At 42.4% G+C, this 26211-nt stretch overlaps 1 protein-coding gene across 3 annotated transcripts in view; it reads left to right on the top strand.

The window, feature by feature from the left end:
- The window catches only part of CHL1 (cell adhesion molecule L1 like), a 524527-nt gene that overhangs the window by 343904 nt on the left and 154412 nt on the right, over nt 1-26211 (top strand). For 2 of the 3 annotated variants that reach the window (XM_078661653.1, XM_078661651.1), the window contains exons 6-9: nt 133-303; nt 7053-7100; nt 10081-10192; nt 22382-22566. In XM_078661653.1, the coding sequence (XP_078517779.1) occupies nt 133-303; nt 7053-7100; nt 10081-10192; nt 22382-22566 (516 nt within the window). The remainder of the gene's footprint in view (nt 1-132; nt 304-7052; nt 7101-10080; nt 10193-22381; nt 22567-26211) is intronic. The other variant, XM_078661652.1, reaches the window with a different exon arrangement.

Here is a 26211-nt window from a genome sequence, read left to right on the forward strand (position 1 = left end):
CGGTTCTTTTTCAATGTTAACTTCTCTGAGCATTCATTCCTGAATTTTTCAATGTCAACTTCTCTGAACATTTATTCCTGAGAAGGCAGTGCCACCATTACCGATGACAGCTAAGTAATTATTTCTCCTCAGATCTGGTTCACATTCCGCAGGACGAGCGAGTGTCCGTCGGCCTGGATGGGAATCTCTACTTTGCGAACACAGAGAAGGACGACAGCCGAAGTGATTATTGCTGCTTCGCGGCTTTCACCAGGATACGGACCATTGTCCAGAAGAATGCCATGACCCTGACCGTCAATGCCAGTAAGAGACTGGGGGGTCAATGCAGAACCTAAGGGACCAGGGTTGAATGAGGATGCACAAGGTGCACACAGTGGAAAGTGAGAGAAGACCCCTGGTAAAAATATCACATCAGGCAAAGGTCACTTTTCCCTAAGGATGGATTTGTGTTTGGAAGCTCCTGGATACTTGCACCATTCATGTCCTGCGACCATAGTCAAGGGGTCGTATGTGTTGCACGCTATGCAAAATTCACTATATCATTTTAGTAGTTGCCTTTACTTCATGGGCTTGGCTATAACTGAATACATTAGTTTTGCTTTCTTTGCAAACATTGTCTGGTTTGGATAGCGCAAGAATGTTGTATGCCCTGAAACCCCTCTAATGAGCCAGCTCCTCGCAGACAAAGGATCAGCGAGGGAAACCAGCCAGAAAACATCTGTTCTTCTCTGTGATTTTTATTAATTATTTGTGACCTTTTGTCGTGTGTGCTTAAATCTCTTATTTATGGGATTTATCCGCTTCTCTCTGTTCGGTAAAACAATGGCTTCCCTCCGGGCAGCAGAGGGAATTTAATTTAGGTAATTATGAAAAGTGCCCGCCCCCGCCTCCCTGCTCATCAGTTTCAGCTTAGATTGGGCCTTCCCCAGCTGGAACAGTGGGAGCCTGGGGACTCGGCGGGTCCATGGGAATACTGCAAACCTGTGCAGCTGTCAAGACATCCACTTTCACAAGGAAGACCTGTCTGCGTTCCTTCTGATGCGACTTGTTAGGGAACTCCAGGGCCACAGGTCCCAAAAGTCTGCCAACATATTACAAAGAGAAAGTGAAGAGAAATCTCCAACGCAATAATCTCAGACTTCCTCTCCTTTAGTTTTTGAGCACATGAAAAGTTCGATATCTAAAGTCAGCACCTGAATCCCTCCCCCTCTTCTTTCCATTTCTATTCTCAGCTCATTTTCTGAACTCCTTTGTTTTCTTCTTTCTGCGTGTCACCCTTTCTTTTTATGCCATTCCACGTATCTCTCATTTTCACTGCTACTAATGTCCCAACTTCTGTTATGGTTTCTCACATTTTTTGTCAATCATCCATTATGGCCCTCATTATCCTCACCCTTTCTCATAGTTTACTTTTCTTATACTCCTCTCCACCCATTTCTCTCCTTTTTGTCACAATCTTTTTTTCTGCACTTCACTTTTGTTTAGTAAACAAGTTCAGTCCCCTTCTCCCACATGCATGTTTTGCCTTTGCATTTATTTTCATCGTGGTATCCATTTTCATTTTCTTACGTACCTAAGTCCGTAGTCACCTTTTCCATCTCCAGTGCCCTCGGATTGTATTTCCTTTATTTATTCACCTCTTCTTTACTGCTACGACTTTTTTTTCTACTCTTATAAATCACTGCCCTATTTTGTTCTTATCTCCTTTTGCTCCGCTGTTTCTTCTTTTGTTCCTAATGTAGGGCTGTCCCCTCACATTTTTTCTTTATTCTATTTAAGCGATCCTTTACTCTCTCTGTCCAGCCTTCTCTGTCTTCCCCATTCCTCCCCACACCTCAGTCTGTGCATTCTCTTCTGCTAGGTCTTATCCTCATCTGTCAAATTCAACCCTTGTTTCAACTTTCTTAGCCCCTTTCCATAGATCTCTGTCCTTGCAGAAGATTTTCCAGTACACTCTTTTCCTCTTCATCCACTCTGTTTCTAACCTCATTCCACTGTGTCCTCCTGTTTCTGCCTCTTCTGGCTGATCCCATCCCTATTAAGCCCTCTCATTGCATGTGTTTCTTACCTTTGCCCCATTCCTGTCTTCGTCTACTCATGTCTTCCTCTTTCGCTGTGCTATTTGATTCACCCTCACTCGGTTCTATTCCCGAGAATCTAACACCGGCATCTTCTTTTTCAAATGTACAAATCCTTCTCCTGACATTGTTTTCTTTGTCACTTTCCTCTCCTTTCATCCTTTTCCGAAGATCCTCACCTTCGTCAATATCAAGCCACTCCCATAACTATTCTCTTTCGAATCTAGGGCCAGATGTAGGTATCCAAATACCGGTCGGTAACGGCCGAAAAAACCGAATTTCGGCCGTTACCGACCGGTATTTGGATATTGAGATGTAGGGCTTCAAAAAACTACCAAATTGGTAAATTTACCGAATCGGTAAATGAAATGTAGGAAGCACTGTTAACAGTGCTTCAGGGCTTTAAGGATTTGTTATTTACTACCAACTATTAGTTGGTGGTAAATAACGAATTCCTATGTAAATGCAAATATGTGCATTTACACCTGTGCCATGTGACAGACATACATGCCCTTAGGGCATGTATGTGTGCCACATGACACACAAGCACTAATCAGGGGTGCAACAGGGTGTCAAAGTGCCACCCTGCCACCCTTGACTATTCGGTAATTACCGAATCTTACCGATTCGGTAAAAAATACCGAATTATTACTTACATCTAATTTACCGATTCTAAAATACCGAATCGGTAAAATTCGGTATTTTAGAATCCGTAAAAAAGATTTACCTACATCTGGCCCGTAATGTTTTACCCCCTGCTGCTATCGAACTAGGCCTTTGAATACTGCAATTGATGTATTGTTATTGTTCTATTTTTCAGGTTAAGGTATGCATAACTTACAAAACATTTAGTATTTGCTAATGTTTTTTTATGGCACGTGCACTATATTTGGCCCAAGTAGTATGCCTTTTAAAATTATTATTCAGCTCCTTAAGTGAGAAAGGTTATAGCAGGCAAGAGTCAGAAAACAGGCTTGTGGTTTCCTGCGCTAGTGGATTGACATCAGTCTATTCACAGAAGTGGTCCAAAGGCTCCTAGAGGTTCCCTTGCCTCTCCTTATAAAGCTTTTGCCACCTCCGAGTATTAACCTTGCTACATGAGTATTACTCAATGGGTCAATTCTAAATATCTTTTCTGGGTGGATAGAAAAAAGTGAGCACATTTTTAAAGTTTTCCTTAAGGATCCTTTTAGTGGACCCAGGGTCAATGGTTATAACTCAATGTGGTAGGCGGTCTGGTGAAGGTCTGGCACAGTGTGAAAAGTTATATTTTGGAATCAGCTATTTCATGGAATTCAGTACACTCCAGTGGGGGCTAGCTGTAGGAAATGAATGAAGAGGGTACAGCCTTGGATGTGCGCAACCAGTTTTTTTTATGAAGACGATTTATGTTGAACAAGGGATCCAGGTTCTCAAAGTACCTCCAGTTGCTGAACCAGAATGTGCATTCCGGATGCTTATTTTGTTTTGGGTTTCTTACTGTGACATTCCAGTCTCAGGAGGGGAATGCACATGAATGATGTTCCTCAACAGCCGAAGAGCTCTTTAGAAGGTTCTGGTGATTATTTTGGCGTGGATGACATTGTAATCTGTGGCAGTCTTTACATGAGACCAAGAAAGTGTCAGATCACAGATCAGTGCATTGTACTATAATGGCAAAAATTTGCGATGATTACATTACTCCCCAAAGGGTTTCAAATGTGATTTTCCTGTAGTTCCAAGTTGTTAGACTTGTTTTGCAGCTCTTGCAAAATGTTGCATTGTCAAATGACGCAGTTAAGCCCATCACTTGTCCTAGCACTAGCTCAATCAGGATTTTTGTACTGTCGTGCCGCCTTTCTGTCACTGCACCTACAGGCAACGGATCAGATGTTTAAACTTCTTTCCTTGCAGTCTCATGGTCTGGGCAGGCAGTCCCTTTGTTCTCTCGGTGTTAGAAAAATGAGGCACTTCTGGCTCATGAGTTTTAAAAAATACAGTACTCTGACTTCCTTTGACATGCAGGATATGTCTTGTGTAGCTGATAATAGTGTCAGGGAAATTGCCTAGTCCTATTGTAAGAAAACTAAAACCTGGCACCATGTTCCACCAAAGTTCATCCCACTGCGACCCCCTACGTTATAGTGTCTTCTGAGACCATTTGTAGTAAATGTGCTCTTTACTCTTTTTGCTTCCTGCAGGTCCTTTGCAGGGCCTAACATCTTCGAGCCAGGTACTGGGAAAAACCTGCTCCTTAAATTCCAGTGTCGGTACTATCTGCATCACAGGCATGCATCACACAAATACATGAACCCATTATCCATATAATGAGATGAATCAACATCCTCTTAAAATCACAAAATGTTGTCCTCTATCAAGTTCAAGTTCAAATCCTCTTTATTCGGTCAGCAACATGACCATAAAAGTGCATATTAAATGAAATAATGACTTATTGCCTGAGTAATACAATTTAGCACTGTATAGCAAATTGTTGGACACTCAAGATGTTGTAGAATCAACAAACCTTCTTGGTGTTGTTTAAGACCTATTTGTGATAAAATTGGACATAAAAAACGGGTTCTGAAATCAGAGTATAAAGTACAAAATAACATAAAGTTCTTAATGGACTGTGTTGACATACCATCGCATAGATAGCAGGGCAAAAACACATACCAAGTCCCAGAAAGGGGAAAGACCACTGAAAAATGACGGATTAGATTGACTCTGTGAGCTGGAGCCTTTTTTCCAAGATAGATAGGGCTCCATGCCTTCGCAGATGGACAATGGAGTGTATGAATAAACAGTAACCATATCTAAAACTTTCCTAATTCTCCTCTTATCTCTGTGGTCATAGCATATGTCCTTTACCATGGTCTTCGCAAATGTGGTTATCTCACTGTTATTTTGAAAGAGACTTGATCATCCTAGGTACTTGATCCTTGGGATAGCTAGCATATTTGTCTGTTTCAGGCAATCCTCCACAATTTCGGGAGCACAACTTAACTCTGGGGTGGGCTAAGTTTTAACTCAGAGCATGATGGGTGAAAAGCTCAGCCTGCCTTCTGAGAAATCGAGACCCATTTTGTTACGAGTTACGAAATTAAAGGTGGATCTGGAGAGTCCTAAAAGCCTGGTTAAAAACCTATGTTATACTACCTAAATGGGGCCTCATTTATGAAAAATGATGCATCGCTGCATGAAAGCAGCAATGCGTCACTTCTCAGTGTGCACTCCTTGCGTCATAATTGATGTGTCATATTTATAATATGACGCATCATATCGCAAGGAGTTACAGATACGTCCGAAATACGGACGTATCTGTAGGCGCAAAAATGACGCATTGCTAGAGTGTGTCACAAAAGTGACGCAACTCCAGCAATGTGTACTTTCACATGGGCAAGCCCATGTTAGTGCCTGTGTCAGTCTTATGCCTGCCATGAAGCAGGCTTAAGATTTTGACGCATTAGCGGCCAAGAAATGGAGCAGTGAAATCTTATAGATTTCACTGCATCACTTCCATGACCCTTTCTTGCGTCAAAACGCCCCCCTTGCATACATTATACCTGGCGCAGGTATAATGTGGCGCAGGGGTTTACAAAGTGACGCATCTACCTAGATGCGTCACTTTGTAAATATGTCGCAACAAGGAGCATTTTTTACGGCACTGGTGCGTCACAAAAAGTGACGCACCGGCGGCGTAAAAGTGACGCATAGCCTCATAAATGAGGCCCATGGTCTTTACAGGCATATGCCCCTACATTCCAGCACCGTATGTGCCCACAGAATTGACTTTATATAACATGGTCAGTTCTTTGGGAGGTTTATGTCCCAAATTATTCACAAATCAGAACAGAGATTCACATACCGCCTCCACCGAGTGTGATTTGTGGGCAATTAAATGGTCCCATCTCAGGTTGGCACTAAATAAAATATCCAGATGGCCTTCTATCAAAGTTTCAGCCTAGAGTGGTAGCATTTGTTAGAGTCATCAAGTTCAATGACATAAAATCACAATTGAAAACGGTGCATGCATCAATTTAATACCATTTCCAAAATGTAATTTGTCACCATTAAGATGTAGAACTGCATCATGTTTCATCTGTAAGGACACACCAGACGCATGTTGTATTACAGAAATGATAGTCATTCCGTGTCAATTTAAAAGTTACATTATGCATGGCTGTAACTTGTTTTAGAGTCTAAGCCTTTTTACTACAATCCACTTTTACTTGGATGATTTTCATTTTACCTAATAAATGGAGGGTTGGTAAAATGTACAGTTTCCAAATTCCTATGTAGTCCAATATGTATGTATAGGGCAGTTAAATAATAGAGTGTTGTTGAGGGGATGTTACCATAGTTTCCTTGAGCTATGGGCCATCTTTCAAGCCGAGGATTTTATGATAGTTCTGGAACAATATACTATCAAATAGATTTAGGTATAAAGTATTTCTTGGCTGAAGTCTTCGGAGAAATGGGGGAAATGTGGTGGAATGGACAGCATGTTTCTCACTGGAGTATTTGGATTCCCAATTTAAAGCCATCTGATTGGAAAGTTGTGATTCTTTGTAATTATACCAAACAGTTCTGTCCCCCTCGCCAACCTTTGCTCTTTTGAAGATAATCTTTATTCTTTCCTCTCATTTCTACCAAGTCCTTATCTTTTTTGCCCAGTTCTCTTTTTTACTTCCTCTCAGACTAACACTCTATCAGCCCTTTTTTAGTCGTATGATACATCTCACCTTCCTGCTTATTTTTTTTGTTGACTTTGCACATTTCATGCTATCTCCTTGCACTCATCTGCCCTCATCCCCAATGGTCCTTCTTTCCCTCCACTTTTGTGTGCTTTTCTAAAAATCCTGCCTTTCCTCATCCTGCTGGCTTTCTTTCTAGCCTACATTTTGTATTGAGGATGTTCTGCCAACTTACCGCTTCATGTTTTGAGTTATTCCATACTCATTGTTTCATTTGTGTTGCTTTTTTGTTCTGTTTCAGTTGAGCATGATAACTCCTCCCACTCCGCCAATGCCGCCCGCACCAGGGGTGAGTGCCAGCAAATGAAACTTCATGTATGAGACTAGAACTTCAGAACATTGTTTGGTCCTTTCCTGGCTTGATGTGGCACAGTGGCGTGCGATTTCTGTACTGGCCTCCTCTGGTATACATAGCTCTGCAGAACATATATCTAGTACTATTTCTTTCGAATGTTTTTGGGATCTCTATAGAACTTCTAGTGCTTAAAGTGTGCCACTGCAGTTTTACAAGTCTCGATGATACCTCAGCTAGGTGCTAGCGCTACTTTAAACGCATCGTAGCACTATACGCTATTATCCAAATCTTCTAACTGAAAAAGTTTGTCATGAAGTAGAAAATTGGTGGTACTCTTTCTTTAAAAGTAATAGTAATACTGCAGACAATAACCAATACTCGATTACAATTATTTGAAGTACTGTAGAAAGTTCAATGATAGCTCGTCCATATGGGCATCAGGCCTCAACCCTCTGTTTTTGCCCCATTTGAATTATATCAATACCAAATAATATCCAATTATTCACTTTTGGTATAATAAATAAAATGTCGACCGTTGCTAGGAGTAAAGATCAGCATGCAACCTCTGTGATGGGTGGCACAGGTGCATAGGGGAGGCTGTGCCAGCCATGAGGCAAGTTGTCATAGTTGGTGAAGTCCTTACCCTTGTCTCAGGGCTCTGATGCTTCTAGGTGTCACCCCATGAGAGAGCTGTTTCACCAGTGCCGTTGGCTTTTGCCCTGTAGTGCACCGTGATACCTGTCAATCAGACTCAACTCACTCTCTACCATCCTATCATGTGGTGGGGTGGAATTAGAAGCTTCTCTGACCTCACTCAACCGTGTGACTCGATGGGAGAGGGTGAGATGAAGAAGCAAGAGACTGAAAGCTGAGGCTTCCCAGTGCCCTGTGCTTGTCTCAGCTTTCATTTTTCTGCTTCAGAGCCTGATTCGGGAGGGAGCTGTGCACCTGCCCAAGCGTCCATGCACCAGCGGCTGAGATGCTGAATCTGACCGGTGCAGGCAGCAGATGGGCAGTGAAAATGCTCTCATGTGTCGGTTTGTATGCATGGTGGTAAAAGCTTTGTGTGCCAGTGTGTGTTAATGTGTGATGGTGAGTGAGTGAATGCGCTTGTCAGTGAAACAGTCTACATGTGAATGAGACAAGAGGTGAATGTGCGAGTGCGCCAAGTGTGTGAATAAGACTGTGAGTGAACATGTGATTGAGACAGCATGTGCATTTGTGAATGAGAGTACATTAGCGATATAGTGTGAGTGAGACAGTGAGTGAACGTGTGAGTGATCAGTGTTTGAATGAAGCAGCGTGCGACTGAGACATTGTGAGGGTGAGACTGTGAGTGGGGCAGTAAGCGTGAAATAGTATTTGAGTAGGTGAGTGAGACAGTGCATGAGTGTGTGCATGCATGTGTGTGTGAGTGAAAGTGAATGAAAGTGACTGATAGGCGAAGTGCCTGGGAAAGAGTGAAAGCTAGGGATTCAGTAAATGAGATTGAGTCAGTGAGAATATGAGGGACTAAGTTACAGTGAGACTGGTAGAGTTTGTGAGTGCAAGTGAGTTTGAGTGACTGAGAATGAACCAGTACGACAGAGTTTGAGGTTGTGTTAGTGAGAATGAATATGAGTGAGTGAATATAAGTGAGCATGAGCTAGCAACAGTGTGTGTGTGTGTGTGTATCTTAGCATATGAATGAGCTTACATGTCTACTGCTGGTTCAGACATATTCAATGCAATTCTTGAGATAAGAGGTCCTGTGGCAAAACACTGGCATGCTACAGGTAATTCTTGGTATAAGGATCGCACATGGCAAAAATGGTTGGACTGACATGTTAAAGGCTCTTCTTAGAATAATGGGCACACATGGCAAAATGCTGGCAGTGGCAGACTAGAGGTAATTCATGGCATTCAGGACACCCACAGCAAGATGAAGGTGCTGGCATGCTGGATGCAGTTCTTAGTACAAAATGTTAGTCGTCCCATACTGGATTCATTTATTGGCGTTAGCAATAGTAGGCAAGGCATAGGGGGAGGTTGGGCAGGTAACCATGGCAAAATGCTGGCCCTTACATACTCGAGGTAATATTTGACATTTATGTCACACGCGTGATAGAAAAGTATCAGAGGGAAAATACTAGCACTTACATAACATATGCTGTAGAGTGGTTGGGTCTTTGTGTTAGTACTTTTCTGGGTCTCTCAGATACACCGTAATCTATTCCAGGATTTATTGTTACAAGTATTTCAAAATTAGTAAATTATGCCTGGTTCTGCGGTACTATTTTCTATTGTGCGGGGACTTTGGCTTCCTAGGCTCTGTTGTGACTAGTTTAAAGTATCTGGATTTTTGTTAAAGTGTTAAAGTGCCAAGAGAGGTTCCTGAATGATTTGATGCCTCTAAAGGTCTTCTTTTGATGCTTTACTGTCTAAGGAGATCTTATATGAATGGGTTTCCTCAGTCTGCTTTCCAAACCAATGTTAAGGAAACACATCCTATAAAAGGGTCCCTTTCCCATGATTGTAGTCCCTGCCTTTTTCTTACGAACCACTACCATTGAGGCAGTGATCTTCGGTTTTTAACTATATGTAGACGGGCTGAGTTACATCTCAGTTTCTCCTTTCATAGAATAAGAGCATTCTAATGTGTCCGGCTTTGGTCAGAGAGATCCTGTGAGCACTGGTTTGGTCATGCATAGGTGATGCTCAAACAGGTATCTCAAGTGGGAAAGATGCACCCTCTGGACTCTATTCATGTAGAGTGCATATTCAAGGGGATTCAAGGAAGTTGTGCGTCCCTGGATTGGTTGTGGGTTATCTGCATAATCCAAGCTGGTTTGAGAAGGTCTGATAAAGGCTCACATCAACATCTCAAACTAAAATGAAATTGACATGCATAGTTTTTACTGAGGTGGGTGTCAAACTACAGAGCATCATTTTTGGCACAGCAGAACACAAAGTCTCACTATCTTTTCTTTTGCAGCTAATTTCCTTAAGGAGAGACGGCCAAATATGTTGACACCGCGTGGAAGCCTCTCTACGGTAGTGATCATCAAAGGTTCCACCCTGGTCCTTGAATGCATTGCTGAAGGCTTGTAAGTCTCTCCCCATCATTTCATTCTGTCTTTATGTGCAAATAAAGTTTATTATTTGGCAGAATCAACGATGCCATGTTGTACTCTTATGTATTGCGATAGTATGAGTTAATATCAGACTGCTCTATTATGATTCAATGCTGCACAGTGATAACTTGACTCAGTTTTGTACAGTGATAGCTTTGTCAATGATATATAATCATATGTTGAGCCACTTTTTTACTCTAAAAAGCTAAATCAATGTTGCCCTGAACTATACTGAAGTAACTGATTGCTTTATGCTAGGTTAATACTGTGTTCTGATAGTCTGTCGCAAAACGTTAGTGTGGTATGCTGCTACTATAGCCTCAACGGACTCAAAGTGCTGTATTGTGATGGGCTGTTTCGGTTGCACAAAACCATAGTACTTTCTAAGTCTGGCAAAGTCAAAGTTGCCTATAACTTGCTGTATAAATATGTTGAATTAATGTTGTATTGTGTTACGGTGCTTAAGTGATGAGTATACACGTGGTGGATTAGTAAAAAAACATTCAGCTCCAAGATGTGTCCATCAGTTGAGTCGCACTCGGCCAGCAGCAGCAAGCGAACTCTCTTTCCGTGGTATGGACGGATACCGCTTGCAGCCATCAACAGCCTCCGTGTAGGTTTGCCTGATGCATTTCAAAAGCTCCTCAGCTTTCTCTTCAGAGGCTTTTACGGGAAGGATGAGTGCATATGAAGTTCCCATTTAACTACTGCTCTCCCACCAAAGGGATGGTCATATGGAACTGTGTATTATGGGAACTATATTTCGTAATCGATCATCCCCCAAATAGATGCACGCATTATACTTTGCTAATAATAGACCCCGCAAGCGGGCCCGTCCTTAGTAAAAACAACATTAGGCTGATTCAAAGCTAAAAAGAGAAAGTCTGAATCAGTGATGGATCTTTTTTGTCTGATCTTGTTGGTTGGTGGCAAACATTGGTTATTGCTAGTGGTTCATGATTGTGCTTAATAGGAATGTAATTTTAGACCTGATTCCATACATTCATTGAAGCTTCTGTATTTGTTTGCTAGCGGAGAGGGATACCACATTGCAGTTGATGTGAGTATCGTCCCATATACTGTGGAATTTGAAGCTATAACAATATATATAAATGTTCAGTAAATAGAACTGCTTGTAAATGGAACACTGTAAGTGGTGATCACTACTAGACCTAGACACACCTATTTGCTCCAATAACAGCCTACTGGATTTTCAGGTGATTTAGAGATTTGTAGGTTCAAACATTTCCAAAGTTCATCGGATCGAGTTTGGAAAACATTTAAAATTTTAACATTTCTTTAAAAAAAATACTTGGGGAGATAAGATCCTTACTGCTGAGTATGGGCAATTCAATAACCTTAGGGGGGTGTATGCCTCAATTCTAAACTCCCTCCTCTTTTACTATGTTTGACAGGCTATCTTCTGCACCACAAAATATATTCCTTCCTATGTGAGAGAGCATTGTTGGGTGGATGAAGGGCCTGGTATTGGAAGTGGGTAGAATTTGATGGAAAGGGTGAGCATCTCACGAACCCCTTGCCACATTCTGCAGGAGCGCTCGATCGTGTTTCCATATGTCACTACTGCAAGACCGGTGGTAGGACCACAGGGCAACCAAAACTTGTCAATATCGCTGTGTTTACTGTTCAATGAAGTTTTTTTTACAACCCTCTGAGAGTATTGTTTCTCCACTGGTTACCAGATGTGGTGCTTGAAGGATACTGTTCTGAAATGAAGACCCTTCTATAACAAAAGCGAATAACAAGAGTAAATCAGAAAATATTTTTGCTGCAGTCTTTCGTTGCCTGTCTTCTCAGTTTATGAACCATAAAGACAAAAGCAATTCATGACCTGCATGTTTAGTTATCGTGTACCAGGTATTAAAAAGCTGTATTGTTGCAGTTGGCACTCTAGACAAAACAAGCCATTGAATTAAAAATATAAACATCCTGTCCTCTTCACAAATAACATTCGAAATTCAGAATAAACCAACCACAGAGCATAATTCAATTACTGTAATCATACCCATAGCACCAGTATCTGACCAGAATGCTTCCGCAGACCATTAAATAGCAGAATTTTTAAAGCATATACACTCAAATTAACTGAGTCCCAATGTCTTTATAAAGGCCATCAAGAACACGCACAAACCTGAAACTTGTTGACCCATGCCAATAAGTAAAATAAGAAAGGACACCCAAAAAGGATAACTTTATTTCAAACTGTGCACATAGGTTCTAAAAATATAATGCATCATTGAAAATAACAATTCAGTGCCTTCAGTTCATGTTCACTTTTCATGTTCTCTAAAATATAAAAGAGTACATAAAAAAGGTTATGTTATTTTTAAAACAATCTTTGTTTATTAGTCTTTTGATTATCATATGGGATTTTAGCAAAGATGCATGGTTCTGTAAAATGCAAAAAGGATGTGAAGTACAATGCACGTGTTTATGACAAGACAGGTGGAGTGTTAGATAAGATACAAGTCAAGAGGTACCTTAACCAATGATTAGTTCCCCAAATTGAAATTAATGTTATTCGTTCTTCTCTGGAAAACTATACACTGATTTGTAATTCAAGCACACATAGCAGGTTACGTATGCCAAATATGCACTGTATCTTAAAAACAACCAGCCACATTGCAATTTTTCGAACACATTCAGAGCATCTTGGTTTATGGCCACTTGGAGTTAGTAGGCGGGGAATCAGATAAGCAGTATGTCAGCTCTTGTCACTCACTGGTAGGTATTTCTTGTATCCAAGGGTCAGTGAACTTCAGTTTAAGAGTACAGGTAGTTTGCCTTTTTTATTCTATTAATCAACAGGAAGCTATGGCTCTATTGGAGATCCTTTAGCCTTTTCACATTGGCTTTTTGGGGGAGCGGGTGGACAACAAAATAAGGTGTTGTGTAGGGCAATTTAGCGGTAAAAACAAAAAACAATGCAAGAGAGTGTAGCTTTGGCCTGCATCATTATGTTTTCATCTTTATAAGACCCTAGAGGCTGCACTCTGAAATACTGCCTCAGTGTTGAAGTGTGCGAGAATGAGTCATTGATATACTGTGCCAGAATCACTGCTGTACACAGTGCTTAATATGAGCCGGTGGTTGACTGCTAGTCCAGCAGCACTCATTTTTGGGAACAGGACTTATTTTGCTGCATTAGACATTTATTGAGAGCAAGAGAGGGAAAAATCTAAGCAGAAAGATGTAGGCAGAGAAATCCAGGAAAACCTTTATAAAGGGGAAGGGAATGTCTTGTGCATTAAAGTGGCATGAGGTGGATTCAAGCATGTGCACCCTTGGTATTGGGCATGATGACATCTAATTACACCAGCTGTGGGTTTCTGAGCAGAGCTTTGGAAACCAACTCTCTTTCTTTTACAAATGACTCACTGGTTGTACATATTCAGATACAGAATTTGAAGTCTCAGATGTACATTTAATTGTTTGACAGCAGTTTTAACCCTTTTACATCATGCAGAGCCACCACACACATTCCATTCGCTTTATCTCTAAGATTGAGTGTTCTGCCTCCTCTTTTACTGTCATACCTGGAAAACAAAGGGCTGAAACATTCCAACTGGCACTGTACCTAACTATTCAGTGTCAACTATTTTCTACCATGGAAGTTATGCAGTACAAAAATGTAAATGTACTCAAGTTTTTAATCGTGGGGGGGGCGTGGCCAAGATGTTGATTGTGGAGCTCTGTAGCCCTCTGCCTCTTCATAAATATCCTGACCTATCCACATTACGTACTGATCGTGTTTGGGACTTGGGGAGGCCCTTTGGAAACCAGGCAAGGGGCAGGAGAAATCCTTTTCTTGCTCTGGAGGCTTTGGCAGCCACAGGAAGCAGCCGCCGGCAAGCACACACTTACCTAGCGGTGACAGCAACGGAAATCTGGGCAAACTTCGAAACTGCACTCCAGGACTTTTTCCCTTGCCAGCAACAGGACACAGGAGCCATGGCCCCATCAGAGACCTGCAGCCGCCGCCTAGAGCCTGCACTCCAACAAAGACTAGGCGATACTGCAGGCAAACGCCTGATGAGCTTGAGCAGTGGCAGGGCCGTAAACAAAAGAAGCTGGTAAGGTGACCGCACTGACCCTGTAAGGCCTGCAAAGCTTCACCTGGGGCCGTGACTGCCTTATACCATCAGATGCATGACGGGACTCAACTCTCCCCTGTGATCATCAAAGGTGAGGAGATGGGGCCCTCTTCCTAAACAGGCGGGGACTGACGTAGGTGCACATCCCTCCAGATGAGTACTGGACATTCGACTCCCCCCTGTGTATGATAAACCACCAGAGACACCTTCTCAGCTCCACCTGGTACTGGGCCTAAAACCTTGGGTACTTTCCCCTGCCAAATGAAGGGCATCAGTATGGTGTGGTTAGGGTGCTTCCGTTCAACTCTCAGCGTAAATTGGCTGACATCTAAGCAGCGTGGTTTTTGCTACCCGCATGTTCCTTCTGGAGGTAAAGTGTGATACTGCACCCATAGAATTGTCTTTGTGCCAGCGTGTAGCCTTTACCTCACCTGGACAAACAAAATAAATGAGAAACACTAAGTGCACCAAGGTCTACTGCATCCAGTCACCAAGACCCCCAGGGGCAGCACACCATACCACGCTACAGTCACCACGTTCCGCCTGAAACAGGACAAAGCACTAGGAGGCACATCTGAAGGAGACACACAGCATCCAGAAGGATTAGCACTTGAGACCAAACTAGCCACTCACTCACGCAGATTCGACAAAATACTAGTGGCTGTGCTGGACATCAAAGCTACATTAGAACCAAAGATTACATTAGAACCAAAGATTGATGCTTTGCGAATAGAGTTGGGCCTCTTGAGGGAAGATCACTAAAAACTTAAGGAATAAGATGAGAACACTGAATCTGCTCTAGCCTCAATTAGGCCAGTGGTCTCAGATACCTCTGCATACATCAACACCTTGAAGGACGAGGGAGACCATCTCAGATGACAAGTTGAAGATCAAGATGGCAGGTTGTGAAGAAACAAAGTCAGGATCATAGGCTTTCCAGAAGGAGTCAAAGGCCCCATTTAAGAAATCTACCTTGAGAAATTGTTCTCCACAACGATCCTGCAGGGCAAATACTCATCCTTCTTTTTGGTGGAATGAGCCCATGGAGTCTCAGGTCAACCCCTCCCGCCAGGAGCTGCACCACGTTCGGTGGTGACCCGCCTCTTTAAATATAGAGATAGAGACCACATACTGCAAGTCACATGATCCAGAGGATAATGGACTGTGGAGAACGCACAAGTCAACATCTTCCCGGATTTAACATTGGATGTGCAATGGCAGTGATCCTAATTTCTATCAGTGAAACAGTGCCTCCACAAACATGGTATCAAATATGCAGTGCAACTCCTAGCCACACTGAAAATTATTCAGTGGGATAATGCCAATTTCCGCAAAAGAAAAGCTACCCCACCCCCTGGATCTTCAGACACCACCCCAACAATGGCACCAATGCTTTCAAAAAACATGCTTCACAGTGGGCCCCTCAAAGGAACAGGTAGCCAAGGAAAGAGTGCAGGTGGTTGCGGAGTTGGAACAAAGAGCGATTACCTTTACCCCAACCGAATCTATGAAAAGCAGCCTAGACGAGGAGACACATGACAGCCAAACAGCGCTGGTTGATCAACTGCTTGGAGGGGGCCCAAGAGCCACTCCTCAGACATCGGAGTTTGTGATATAGCCATAAGTAAAGATGTGACTCGTACCGGATACTGGCCCTGTGTAGAAGGGAGTAAAGGAGGGTTGATTGAGGTATGATACCTTGCTTATATGGGTGGGGGCTATGGTTGGCACAGACCACTGTCACTGGTGCTGCTTTACTGACCCTACCCTATGTCTACACACTATGACTATCTTACATATTCATTTTCTAGTTTCATCTTGGAGTAGTAAGCTGGCCGCCTGTTGGCATACTAGCCTAAGAGGGGGGTGGGGGGATTGGCAATTGTTATGCATTTATTTTTTAATTACCATTGAATGGAGGGAGATGATGTTATATAGGACATGAGGTGGGGGATTGAATAGTGTTGGGGGGAACAAAGGAAGCAGTGTTACAAACTTGAATCTCTGCACAATGACATGCTGCATGCTGCATGACATGGGGACTGTAATGCAGTACCTGATACTGACCTGGAATGTAAGAGGGCTGGCGAGCTATATGAAGCATTATCAGGTGTACCAATACGTACGTAGGTGCAAAGTTCAGGTCACACTTATAAAAGAGACACATATGACAGCACCGGACTTAGAGAGCATGCACAGATGCTGGCAAGGCACACTGGTAGGCACCTCATATTCCCGTTATGCCAGGGGTGCACTTATTCGGGTGGCACCAGGAACACCACTAGATGTGTTGCACACAAAAGTGAATCCAGAGAGGAGATATGCAGTGTTGGAGGGGTTTTTGAACAGGATCCCAGTATGCTTTATTTCTTTATATGCCCCGGATACAAATCAGGCCTACTTTTTGCAGTCCCACACACCAGCCCTGCTCAGCAATGCACTATCTCCCAGTTACTGAGGAGGAGACTTTAATTGTATACCAGACTTTGAAAGGAACTGCTCTTACCCACCAATGCTGGAGGTGCACTCAACACTCCTCACCCAACATTTAGCACACTGGGTAACACACACTCAGGAAACAGATGCATGGCGTGGTCTCCATACCTACAAAGGGAACACTCTTTCTACTCCTGGTTACGTGATTTACACACCAGGATTGACCTCACTTACTGCAGCACTGAGGTTCTTGCAAGGGTGGTCAAAGCAGAATATCTAGGCCGCACCACCTCAAACCACTGCCCTTTGCAACTGCAGCTGACAATGGACCTCGGGCGACTCTGTATTCCAATGTGGCTCCTGCCCGTTGACGTACGTCATGGTGAAGATTTTTGTATCACCCTATCTGAACACATCACCTCCTAATTTACAGACGATGAGGTGACAGCATCCTACCCTGGTATAGAGTGGGATGCCTTTAAATGAACTTACGGAGGTACACTCTCAAGACAGTATACGGTACTAAGTTAGCATTACGCAGGGAACTGCACACACTCGAAAAGGATATTTGTAGACACTAGCAGAGGTTATCATAAAATCAGAAAGCTACTGGCCAATTTGTAAGGGTGAGGATGGCATGCAACACAACATTAGAACAATTGTGCAGATTAGACCACAAAGAATACCAAACCCGAGAAAACATGGAAGGAGAAAAGGCAGGTAGACTTTTGGCCTGGCTTCTCCACTCCGAGTCCCAGGGGGTTCCCATTACTGCAATACATGTTAGGGTGAGCATCATTCTCAAAACACAGGAGGCTATTAACAGAGTGTTTCACTCCTATTATGCTGACCTCTACTCTGCCCACACCAAGAAGACCCCACTTAGATAAGCTCACTCCTAGATGCATTGCAGCTGCCATGCCTGCGGGTATCTCAGCAGACAGATCTTGTACCCTTTTTAACCAAAACCGAGAACATGGATGCAATCAAGCAAATAATATGGGGCAAGACCCCTGAAGCTGATGGCTGGCTGGTAGAATTTTACGCTGCCTTCAGATCCAAACTTGCCCCCCACCTGCTGATAGTGTACAATACAGCCTTCTCAAAAGAAATACTCCCAAAATCACTTTGCAAAGCAATCTTAGTGGTTCTACATAAAACAGACAGAGATCACCAACTGTTAGGGTCATATAGACCACTCTCCTTGCAGAACACCGACTATAAGATATTAGGGAAGGTGTTAGCCAAACGGCTGCTCTTCATAGCACAATCCATAGTACACCTGAACTAATACAGATTTATAGCCGGAAGAAATACTTTCCTGAATGTACGCTGCCTGTTCATGCTGATGGACTGGGAACGTTCCAGCCAAATCTAAATTGACCTGTGCTCAACCTTCTGGTAGCTCAGCACAGAGCAGACAGGCTTAACTTTGAATCAATGTGTGAAGTATTTGTACAATAATTCATACAGTAATAAAGTGAAACACAACACAAAAATAATCCCACACCAAGTTAAAAGAATATAAATGTCTTTAATAAATAAAATAAGACCAAAACAACAGAAATCCAATCAGTAGAACTGGAAATATTCAAGTTTAAAGGTTTTAGTGAAAATAGCACCAGGGGGCACATATCGCAAACTGTGGAAATCTGGTCACAAGTTCAGGCTATCTGTAATGGAGCACGGGCCAGCTACAGGTTCCCAGATAGGCACCCTGAACAGAGTACCTTAAATCCTGGTTTGTGGAGCGTTGATAGTATCTGCATCGAAGATGCACCATGCAGACAAAGCGAAGTGTCAGTTCTGAGATGTGGCGAGGCCTCAATACGAGGGCCTGTATCATCATAGAGGATCACATAGTGGGGCTTGCAATGGCATGCATTTGAAGTGCACAGATGCCCTGCCTTCAGACTAAGTACAGGTTGTATGCAGCCCTTTGTGTGGAGACAGGATACAACCTATTCAAGTGCAAGTAGGGCTGGGCCCAGCTCCTTCCTCCCATCCTGCCCGTGATGGCCCCACCAGTCACCCCTAAAGACACCCTTTTAGTGGGCTATCTAGGAGGAATACACAAAGCCCAATTGTCAACTACACCCTGTCATGTGACCCAGAAATAGGCTGCCACAGCCAAATGGTTAAGGCAAGCAAATGTCAATTGATTTGCTCCGCATTCCATCCATTACTTGTGTGTCTTTTGCTTTCTCACCCTAAGTGTGCCAGGTATGCCCAGACTTGGGTCCCAGGCTTATTGTGCCACTGGATTCAAGATAGCCTGGCTGATGAGGGCTGATACCCCGAAACTGGTCCCAGGATACTTGTTTCTAGTCCAGGGAGAACCTGGCTTGGCAGTTCAGAGTGGACTGTTCCCATGAGGAGTAGGGTCAAGACTGATTTGTATATGGCTGCGTCTGAACTGGGGGGGGGGGGGCATGGTGAGCAAATGGATAATGGATTTAACCCAGATCTCTTGACTGGAGGTGAATGTTTGATTTGTCCTTCATTCCTTACATAATTATTGTGTCTTTAACTTTCTAAAAGTGGCAATTTAAAAATTGTAACTTGAAATCCGACTTCACCATAAGTTAGGATTTTTCAGTCCTCTTCCACACCTAACATGAACTGGTTACCTGTTCCCATTAGGAAACTACACTTATAAAACGCAATACGGTAATTCCAATGTTATCCCATGGGAGAGTTAGGCCTTGCAGTTGTGAAAAACAAATGTAAAAGGCTTTCACTACTGGGACATGTAAAACTTAAAAGTACTTGTCCTACTTTTTAAATACATTGCACCCTGCCCTCTGGGCTGTCATGGGCCTACACTAAGGGTTCCATATATGTATTAAGAAGAAAAGTTTGAGTCTGGCAAAAAGTTTACTTTGCCAGGTTGAAATAGCAGTTTTCAACTGCACACATACAGGCTGCAATGGCAGGCCTGTGGCATGTTTAAAGTGTAACTTAGTTGAGTGGCATAATGAGTGCTGCACTGCAGCCCACTACTAAAATATGATTTACAGGCCCTGGGCACAGGTAGTGCCACCTTACTAGGAACTTACAAGTAAATATATTATGCCAATTGGGTATAAGCCATGTCTACCATGTTTTAAGCAGGGAGTACAAGCACTTTAGCTCTGGTTAGCACTGGTAAAGTGTGCTGAGTCCTAGAAACCAACAAAATGATTTCAGAAAACAGGAATGTGAAGGCAAAAAGTTTGGGGATGACCCTGCAGAAAGGGCCAAGGCCAAAAAACAATATACATATACTTTTTTCGTAATGCTTATTAACAGTCTCTTGAGGGTGTAAAGTGGTGCCATTATTAATGAGTAGCAAATTCTGATGTGCATTCACATGACATGAGCACCTCATAACATAAAGTAATAATTTGCTTAAAGTGAACTCCCAATCGTTTGAAAGTTTCTAGTCTCAGACACTTTAGTCTGCCGACGAAAGGAGGCATTAATCTTCCATGGGATCCCTACTGCTACCAATTTTAAGAAACCCATTAAATCACAAGGTTTATGTTGACCTTCAAAGAGATGAAAAATATTAACCATGGAATACTGAAGACAATGTGCTCATGGTGGTGTATGCTACACTTTTACGTGAAGAAGAGAACAATTTCAGACAAAATTGAAGGGATGTATTGGTCATAGGCTCATCATGGAAATTATGGAATCTGGCCCATTGTGATCTGACCAACAAATTGTTCACATTTTATATTGTAAAAGAGGTAATCAAAGGTAGCAACTAGATTCATGTGTTCATATATTGCAAAATATTGATAAATGAATTAAACTGATGATAATGAAGCATTCTGATCTTACAAAACTGATATATGTTCCACCTGATTGCAAAGTGCTTGCAAAGTCAGATACAAATGCAGACTTGCACTCCTTTATGCATTGATGTTCTTTGTCTCCCATAGTGAGTGTTCATTCAATGCTTGTTCCCTCATCCGCGCCGTATCTGGTTTATATGCTCTGACCTTCAGAAATCTCTTTCCTGTTAATTTTCAAATTGTTCTTCCAAACAATAGTCAGCCTGTTTACTTCCTTCAGTCTTGCTCACTATACCAGTGCCAGTGACTGTGATGGCCTGTAATCAAAATGCAAATTAATTAATTCTATTACCTTTGTAATAAACACTCTAACCTCAGACTCATTATTTAGACTACTTTCAGACCCGAACACACTTTCATACAAATTGAAACAGTAACATGGAATGGTGCACCCAGAAATGTAGAAGTCCTCAAGTGTGCATGTTTATAAAACGTTTTACTTTATTTACGTTTCATACGTTTCAACAGTCCACGCCGCCTCGTGTCTGCAACGTGACTCTCTAAAAAAAGGTATACTGTGAGCATGAGATCTCAGCACGCTTGGCAATTGAACCGGATGATGGCTTAATGCAATAACGCTATGGAGGAACAATTACTTTTACAGTCAAGAGCCCTGATGAAGTTCAAAGGGTTTGAACGAAACACGTTGGCTGGATGTTTTCTTGATTGATTTTATGAAACGGATGGAAAATCAATAAAGTAAAACAATTTATACAGATACAGAATTGTGGCCTTCTAAATTTCTGGGTGCACCATTCCACATTACTATTTCAATTTGCTTCTGCTTGGCAGATGTATAACGAAATGGCTGATACTCAAAATGAAGTGCACCAGGCTCTGATAGAAAGGAACTGTGTGGGAGGTGTGATTGCTAGTATCTGCTGTTGTTGTTTTGTTCCTTACACACACTTTCATACAAAAACCCGTTGTTGGACTCTGGTCTATTGTCAAACACACTGTCTGGCTAGACAAATAATGTCATAACAAGGCCTTCAGACAGACCTTATTGCGCTATGCTCTAATGTAATGTCTGCTGTAAGACAAACTCACTCTTGATCAACTGTTAGACTCGCTGTCATGCCCATGCACTGTGTTAAACATGAACCAGCTTCCACACTAAGATGTCAGAGCCACTGTCAGAAACAGGCTGGCTTGCAGATCATGGGACCTTGAATGTCCAATTGAATGGAATGATGCAGTCAATATGAAAACTGGAAAATCAAGCATAGCATATCACTGGTTATTCAAATTCAGATACATTTCCTGGCTGACAGACAGAGGCCTACTATTGGGCAATGTGAAAATGTCATATATACTCTCATAATGACATTGACTGAGTGTCGGGTATGGGGAGAGTGTCCAACCCAGAACAAATGTCTGATGGGGGCCTGCGGCCAAACCCAGTCCAGTTGCCAACCATTGTCGGATACTAAGCCGCTCTCAATTTCAGAAACACTATTGACCTTAGCATTACAGAGCCAGACTCATAGCCACTGTCAGACTCAAACCTAGTGCCAGTTTTGGGCCCACTATTAAGAACTCCACATGCTGCTTCCAGGCTCAACTCTCACCGCTTGACTAGATGCAATGTCAGAATCAAGCCGAATGTCAGATCAGATCTATACCCATTATTTACCCATGCCATTGGCTTTTAGTGCTTAGGAATAAATCCCTTGTCGAATGTGGGGAGAAGTTTGTTTGGTTATTGTGACAACTGCAGCCTCCTCTATTGTGTGGATAAGAATAATGATGGGATATGTCTCTTGTAGGCCAACACCAAAAATGCACTGGCTGAAAGTTGGAGGGGATTTACCATGGGACAGGGCAACAATCGACAATTATGGGAAGATTCTGACGATAGAGGACACGTCGGAAGAGGACCAAGGAACGTATCACTGCACAGCAAGCAACTACCTGGCCACGGCTCAGCATGAATTTCATGTCAGCATTGAGGGTGAGTATGATGTGTTGTTACAAGGCCCATTGTAAATATGGCTCAGATAGACTATCTTAGCTCTCTGAGAAGCACAAATACAAACCAACCTGCCAACACAAGCGGAAAAGACAGTCAGGCTGTGACCCATTGCACCTTCCACACCTTACCTGAAGATCATGTGCACTGGATAATGGTAAGTCCTGCCAGCCACAGCGATATGAGAGAAACAAGCCCTGTGATTTGTGATGTAAGGTCTAAAAAAGAAACAGGTGAATTTCTTCTACATAGTTGCTTATATTTACTATGCTTCATAAATAATTCGTTTGAATATGTAAAATATGAGCTATTGATGCACAACCGACCTATATGAATGCATCACACTTTAACAAATGTAAATAATGAAATAATAAATACACCATGCATTTATAATGAATAACTGAATGCAATGGTGGACTCAATAGCGGGAAAAATTCAAAACACATAACAGCATTAGTGGATTATTTTGGAGGCTTGAATAAATAAAGTTAATCAACTGTTTGAAATGGCCAGTGCTTAATTTGAGCAGGTGGTAGCAGGTGCGGGCCGCAGCACTCATTTTTGGGGACCAGCACTTATTTTTTTGCATCAGGCTGGCCCAGAGCAAAAAAGTGAAAAACACACAAAGCAGAAAGACAGATGAAGAGAAAGATGGAAAAACTGTCACAAAAGGAGAGAGCAGGAACCTGCAAGAGTAGGCTGAAGGGGCAGGGAGTAACTTATGATGAATTAAAGAAGCATGAGGTGGATTTAAGCCTGCACAGCCTTGGTATTCGGCACACCCTCATTTAATTGAACTGGCCGCGGCCTTCTGAGTAGAGCTTTGGTCACCACCACTCATTCTTTTACAAACTAAACACTGAAGACGAATGGAACAAAATGTTATTTATACAAAGGTGCAATGGTCATCTGTACAAATGTTGATACAGAAATTTGCCCTTACCAATGTCCAGTTTTCTGCAACAACTGGTAAAAAATGCCATTTATATAATGCACAACCTGTGTGGTTTTGCACTGATCGTCTGTACAAATATCAGTTAAAAAGTTCACTCTTACCAATGTCCAGTTTCCTGGCACCAGTGCGTAGTATGCACACTGGCCCCAAATAGGAGATCAAAATTTCTATTTTTCCTTCTAGAAGACATTGTATCTGTGCCCCCTCATTGCTACAAATTGCACACTTGACATAGACAATTTTGTCGCTTAGATCAATGGATGCCGTGCAGTCTTTCGACTTGTCATCCACACCTTTGCCTTATCCATTCCCAAGATATTAAATCTTTGGTGAAGCAATAAAGAGACGAAGACTGTTATCTACACGTTATTTGGGTTTCATCGTGCCTGGCTTTGCTGCAGGTCAGTTTTGGATGTCAGCAGTTGTGGGTCTGTCCTGATGAGCAGCTCTTGAACTATAAGTACAATATTATCCTTCGCTGTGCAATTCTTCTGTGGCAGCATCACATAAAGCGAGCTCTGGGGGCGCTACAGGAAGGGCTGAATCCTGGATTAAATAGTTGAAGGGCCGGAGCAGCTCTATTTTACTGTCTTAGTGGCAAATAGATGCTTGCCTCAGTATCTCTCATGGCATGTACTGCTTTTGGGTAGTGATGCTGCTGCATTGTTTGATATCTCTGAAAGGGCGAGATTTTGATCGATACCTTATATCTATTGATCCAAACCTCGATCTGGTCGACTGAACCTTTGTTGCCTGTCTGTAAGGAAAGAAAGTGCACCTATTTCCAAGCTAGTTCACCCAAGAAAGGACTCTACTCCCAAAGATCACGGACAACTTCTAGTTTTCAAAAGTTTATTGTAAAGATATAATGAGCTGCAAATACAGGCATCTCAGAATGAGATTCACGAGATACACAGGTCCAATTACATACATGTGCTCTCGAAAAGCCCTCAGACGAGCAACAGAAATCACTAACACAAGTTCTAAGAATAGTAAAGCTATCAGCATAGACGCATATCTCTCCTTCATTTAGGTTGGAGGAAAACAAACACAGGTTAGGCGTCCCTACCCTGTTCTAGATGGTATCCCTACTTAACCAAATCCCAACCTAACAAAGGTGTCAGCAGTGAATGACCCCCAAGGGAAGTCACTCACTCTAAGTCTCTTGGTGAAAACCTAAAGTTCTCCAGTCATGACCCCTCACTGCCTACCCATCCGCTCTCTAAAGGGTCCTCAGGTATCTGCTCTAACTCCACCCAGGGGTGCTGTCCCTAATACAAAACAGTCAACAACATTTGAGACGCCCCTTGCGGAACGCCCCTCACGTGGTGCAACTTCTGGCTTTTTCCATGATGCTTTGTCTTGGGCCTCATGCGTTAGAGTTGACCTTGCTTCTCAGACTCTTCTCCGGCCCGCTGATACCCCTTAAACATTCCAAAACCCTCCTCCATGTCTGGGCCGTCTACTGAACAGACCTCTATTCATTCATTTATAATTGCATCCCCCCTTTCCTGTTGCAGACAGATATCTGTAGCCAAGAACCCAACTCTCATATACTTCTAAAAAGAAAAAGGCTTGCAACATTTCTCAGCCCAGACATGTACGTGTAAATCAATGCTAAAACATTTCAGGCCTACAATATTTCTCATTATGATTATAATTTTCAACTTCTTCATTTAATTAAAGCATGTTAATACTCTTATTCTATTATTAAGTAAACATTTCTTATAAATCATGGTCTATTAAATGCAATGACCAAAAACCTTAATATAATCAGTGTCGTGAAAAGAACCATCTTCCCTTTCCCTCCAGCTCTGGCTCTGAGGCCTACCACGTTCTGCTTTTAACCACATACCATCTTATGTTGTAGCAGCTTCACGACATGGATTCAAAATAAACACATCTAATAAAATCATATAATGTCACACATTTCTGTATTAGTTCCACTTCTACTTACATCTCTACATTAGCTATACATTCAGAATATAATTGCAGATACTATTAGCACTCATGGCATTTCTCTTCATGATTTGTGCTTACTACAGGTAAGTGTGATGTACTCATACATTTAAGTCAGTTTGCGCTCTCTCAGTTCCCCCCTTTGATGACCTCTCGGGGTCATCACTAACATTTAAACTGCAGTTATTGCTGGCATTCTCTGCGCTTCCAGAGCTCTCAGGCTCCTGTACTGATTATCTTGTATGGCAGCCAATCTCTGCAGCTGTTCTCTTTGGGCCCTTTCTGACCTTCTTGCTCTGTACCATTTGAATACCCTCACCAATCCCCATAATATTATCCCACAGATCAATATTATGATGATAGGCTTTAGAATATACCATACAAAGCTTTTGCCTAAGGTGGAAAACCACCCTCCAACTGTACTCATTCCGTGGCCCACCTTTTCCCAGACATTTTCTCTACTCAAGTCTTCGATCTCCTTGTGAATACTAGTTATGTTCCTAATAACTTTCTCAAGGGGCTTCGAATTGTCTGGAATGTAAGTGCAGCATTCCTGGACCTTCAAAGCCTTACAGACTCCGCCCTCTTTTGCTAGTAGGACATCTAATGCAAGACGATTTTGAAGAACCATAGCCCTTATCGATTGCATCTCTCCTTCTACCAGCATTAAGGACTGAGCAGTGCTGGCAGACAACCTGTCGACAACTGTTGCC

This window comes from Lissotriton helveticus, chromosome 9 (genome assembly GCF_964261635.1).
Source record: "Lissotriton helveticus chromosome 9, aLisHel1.1, whole genome shotgun sequence".
NCBI lineage: Eukaryota > Metazoa > Chordata > Amphibia > Caudata > Salamandridae > Lissotriton > Lissotriton helveticus.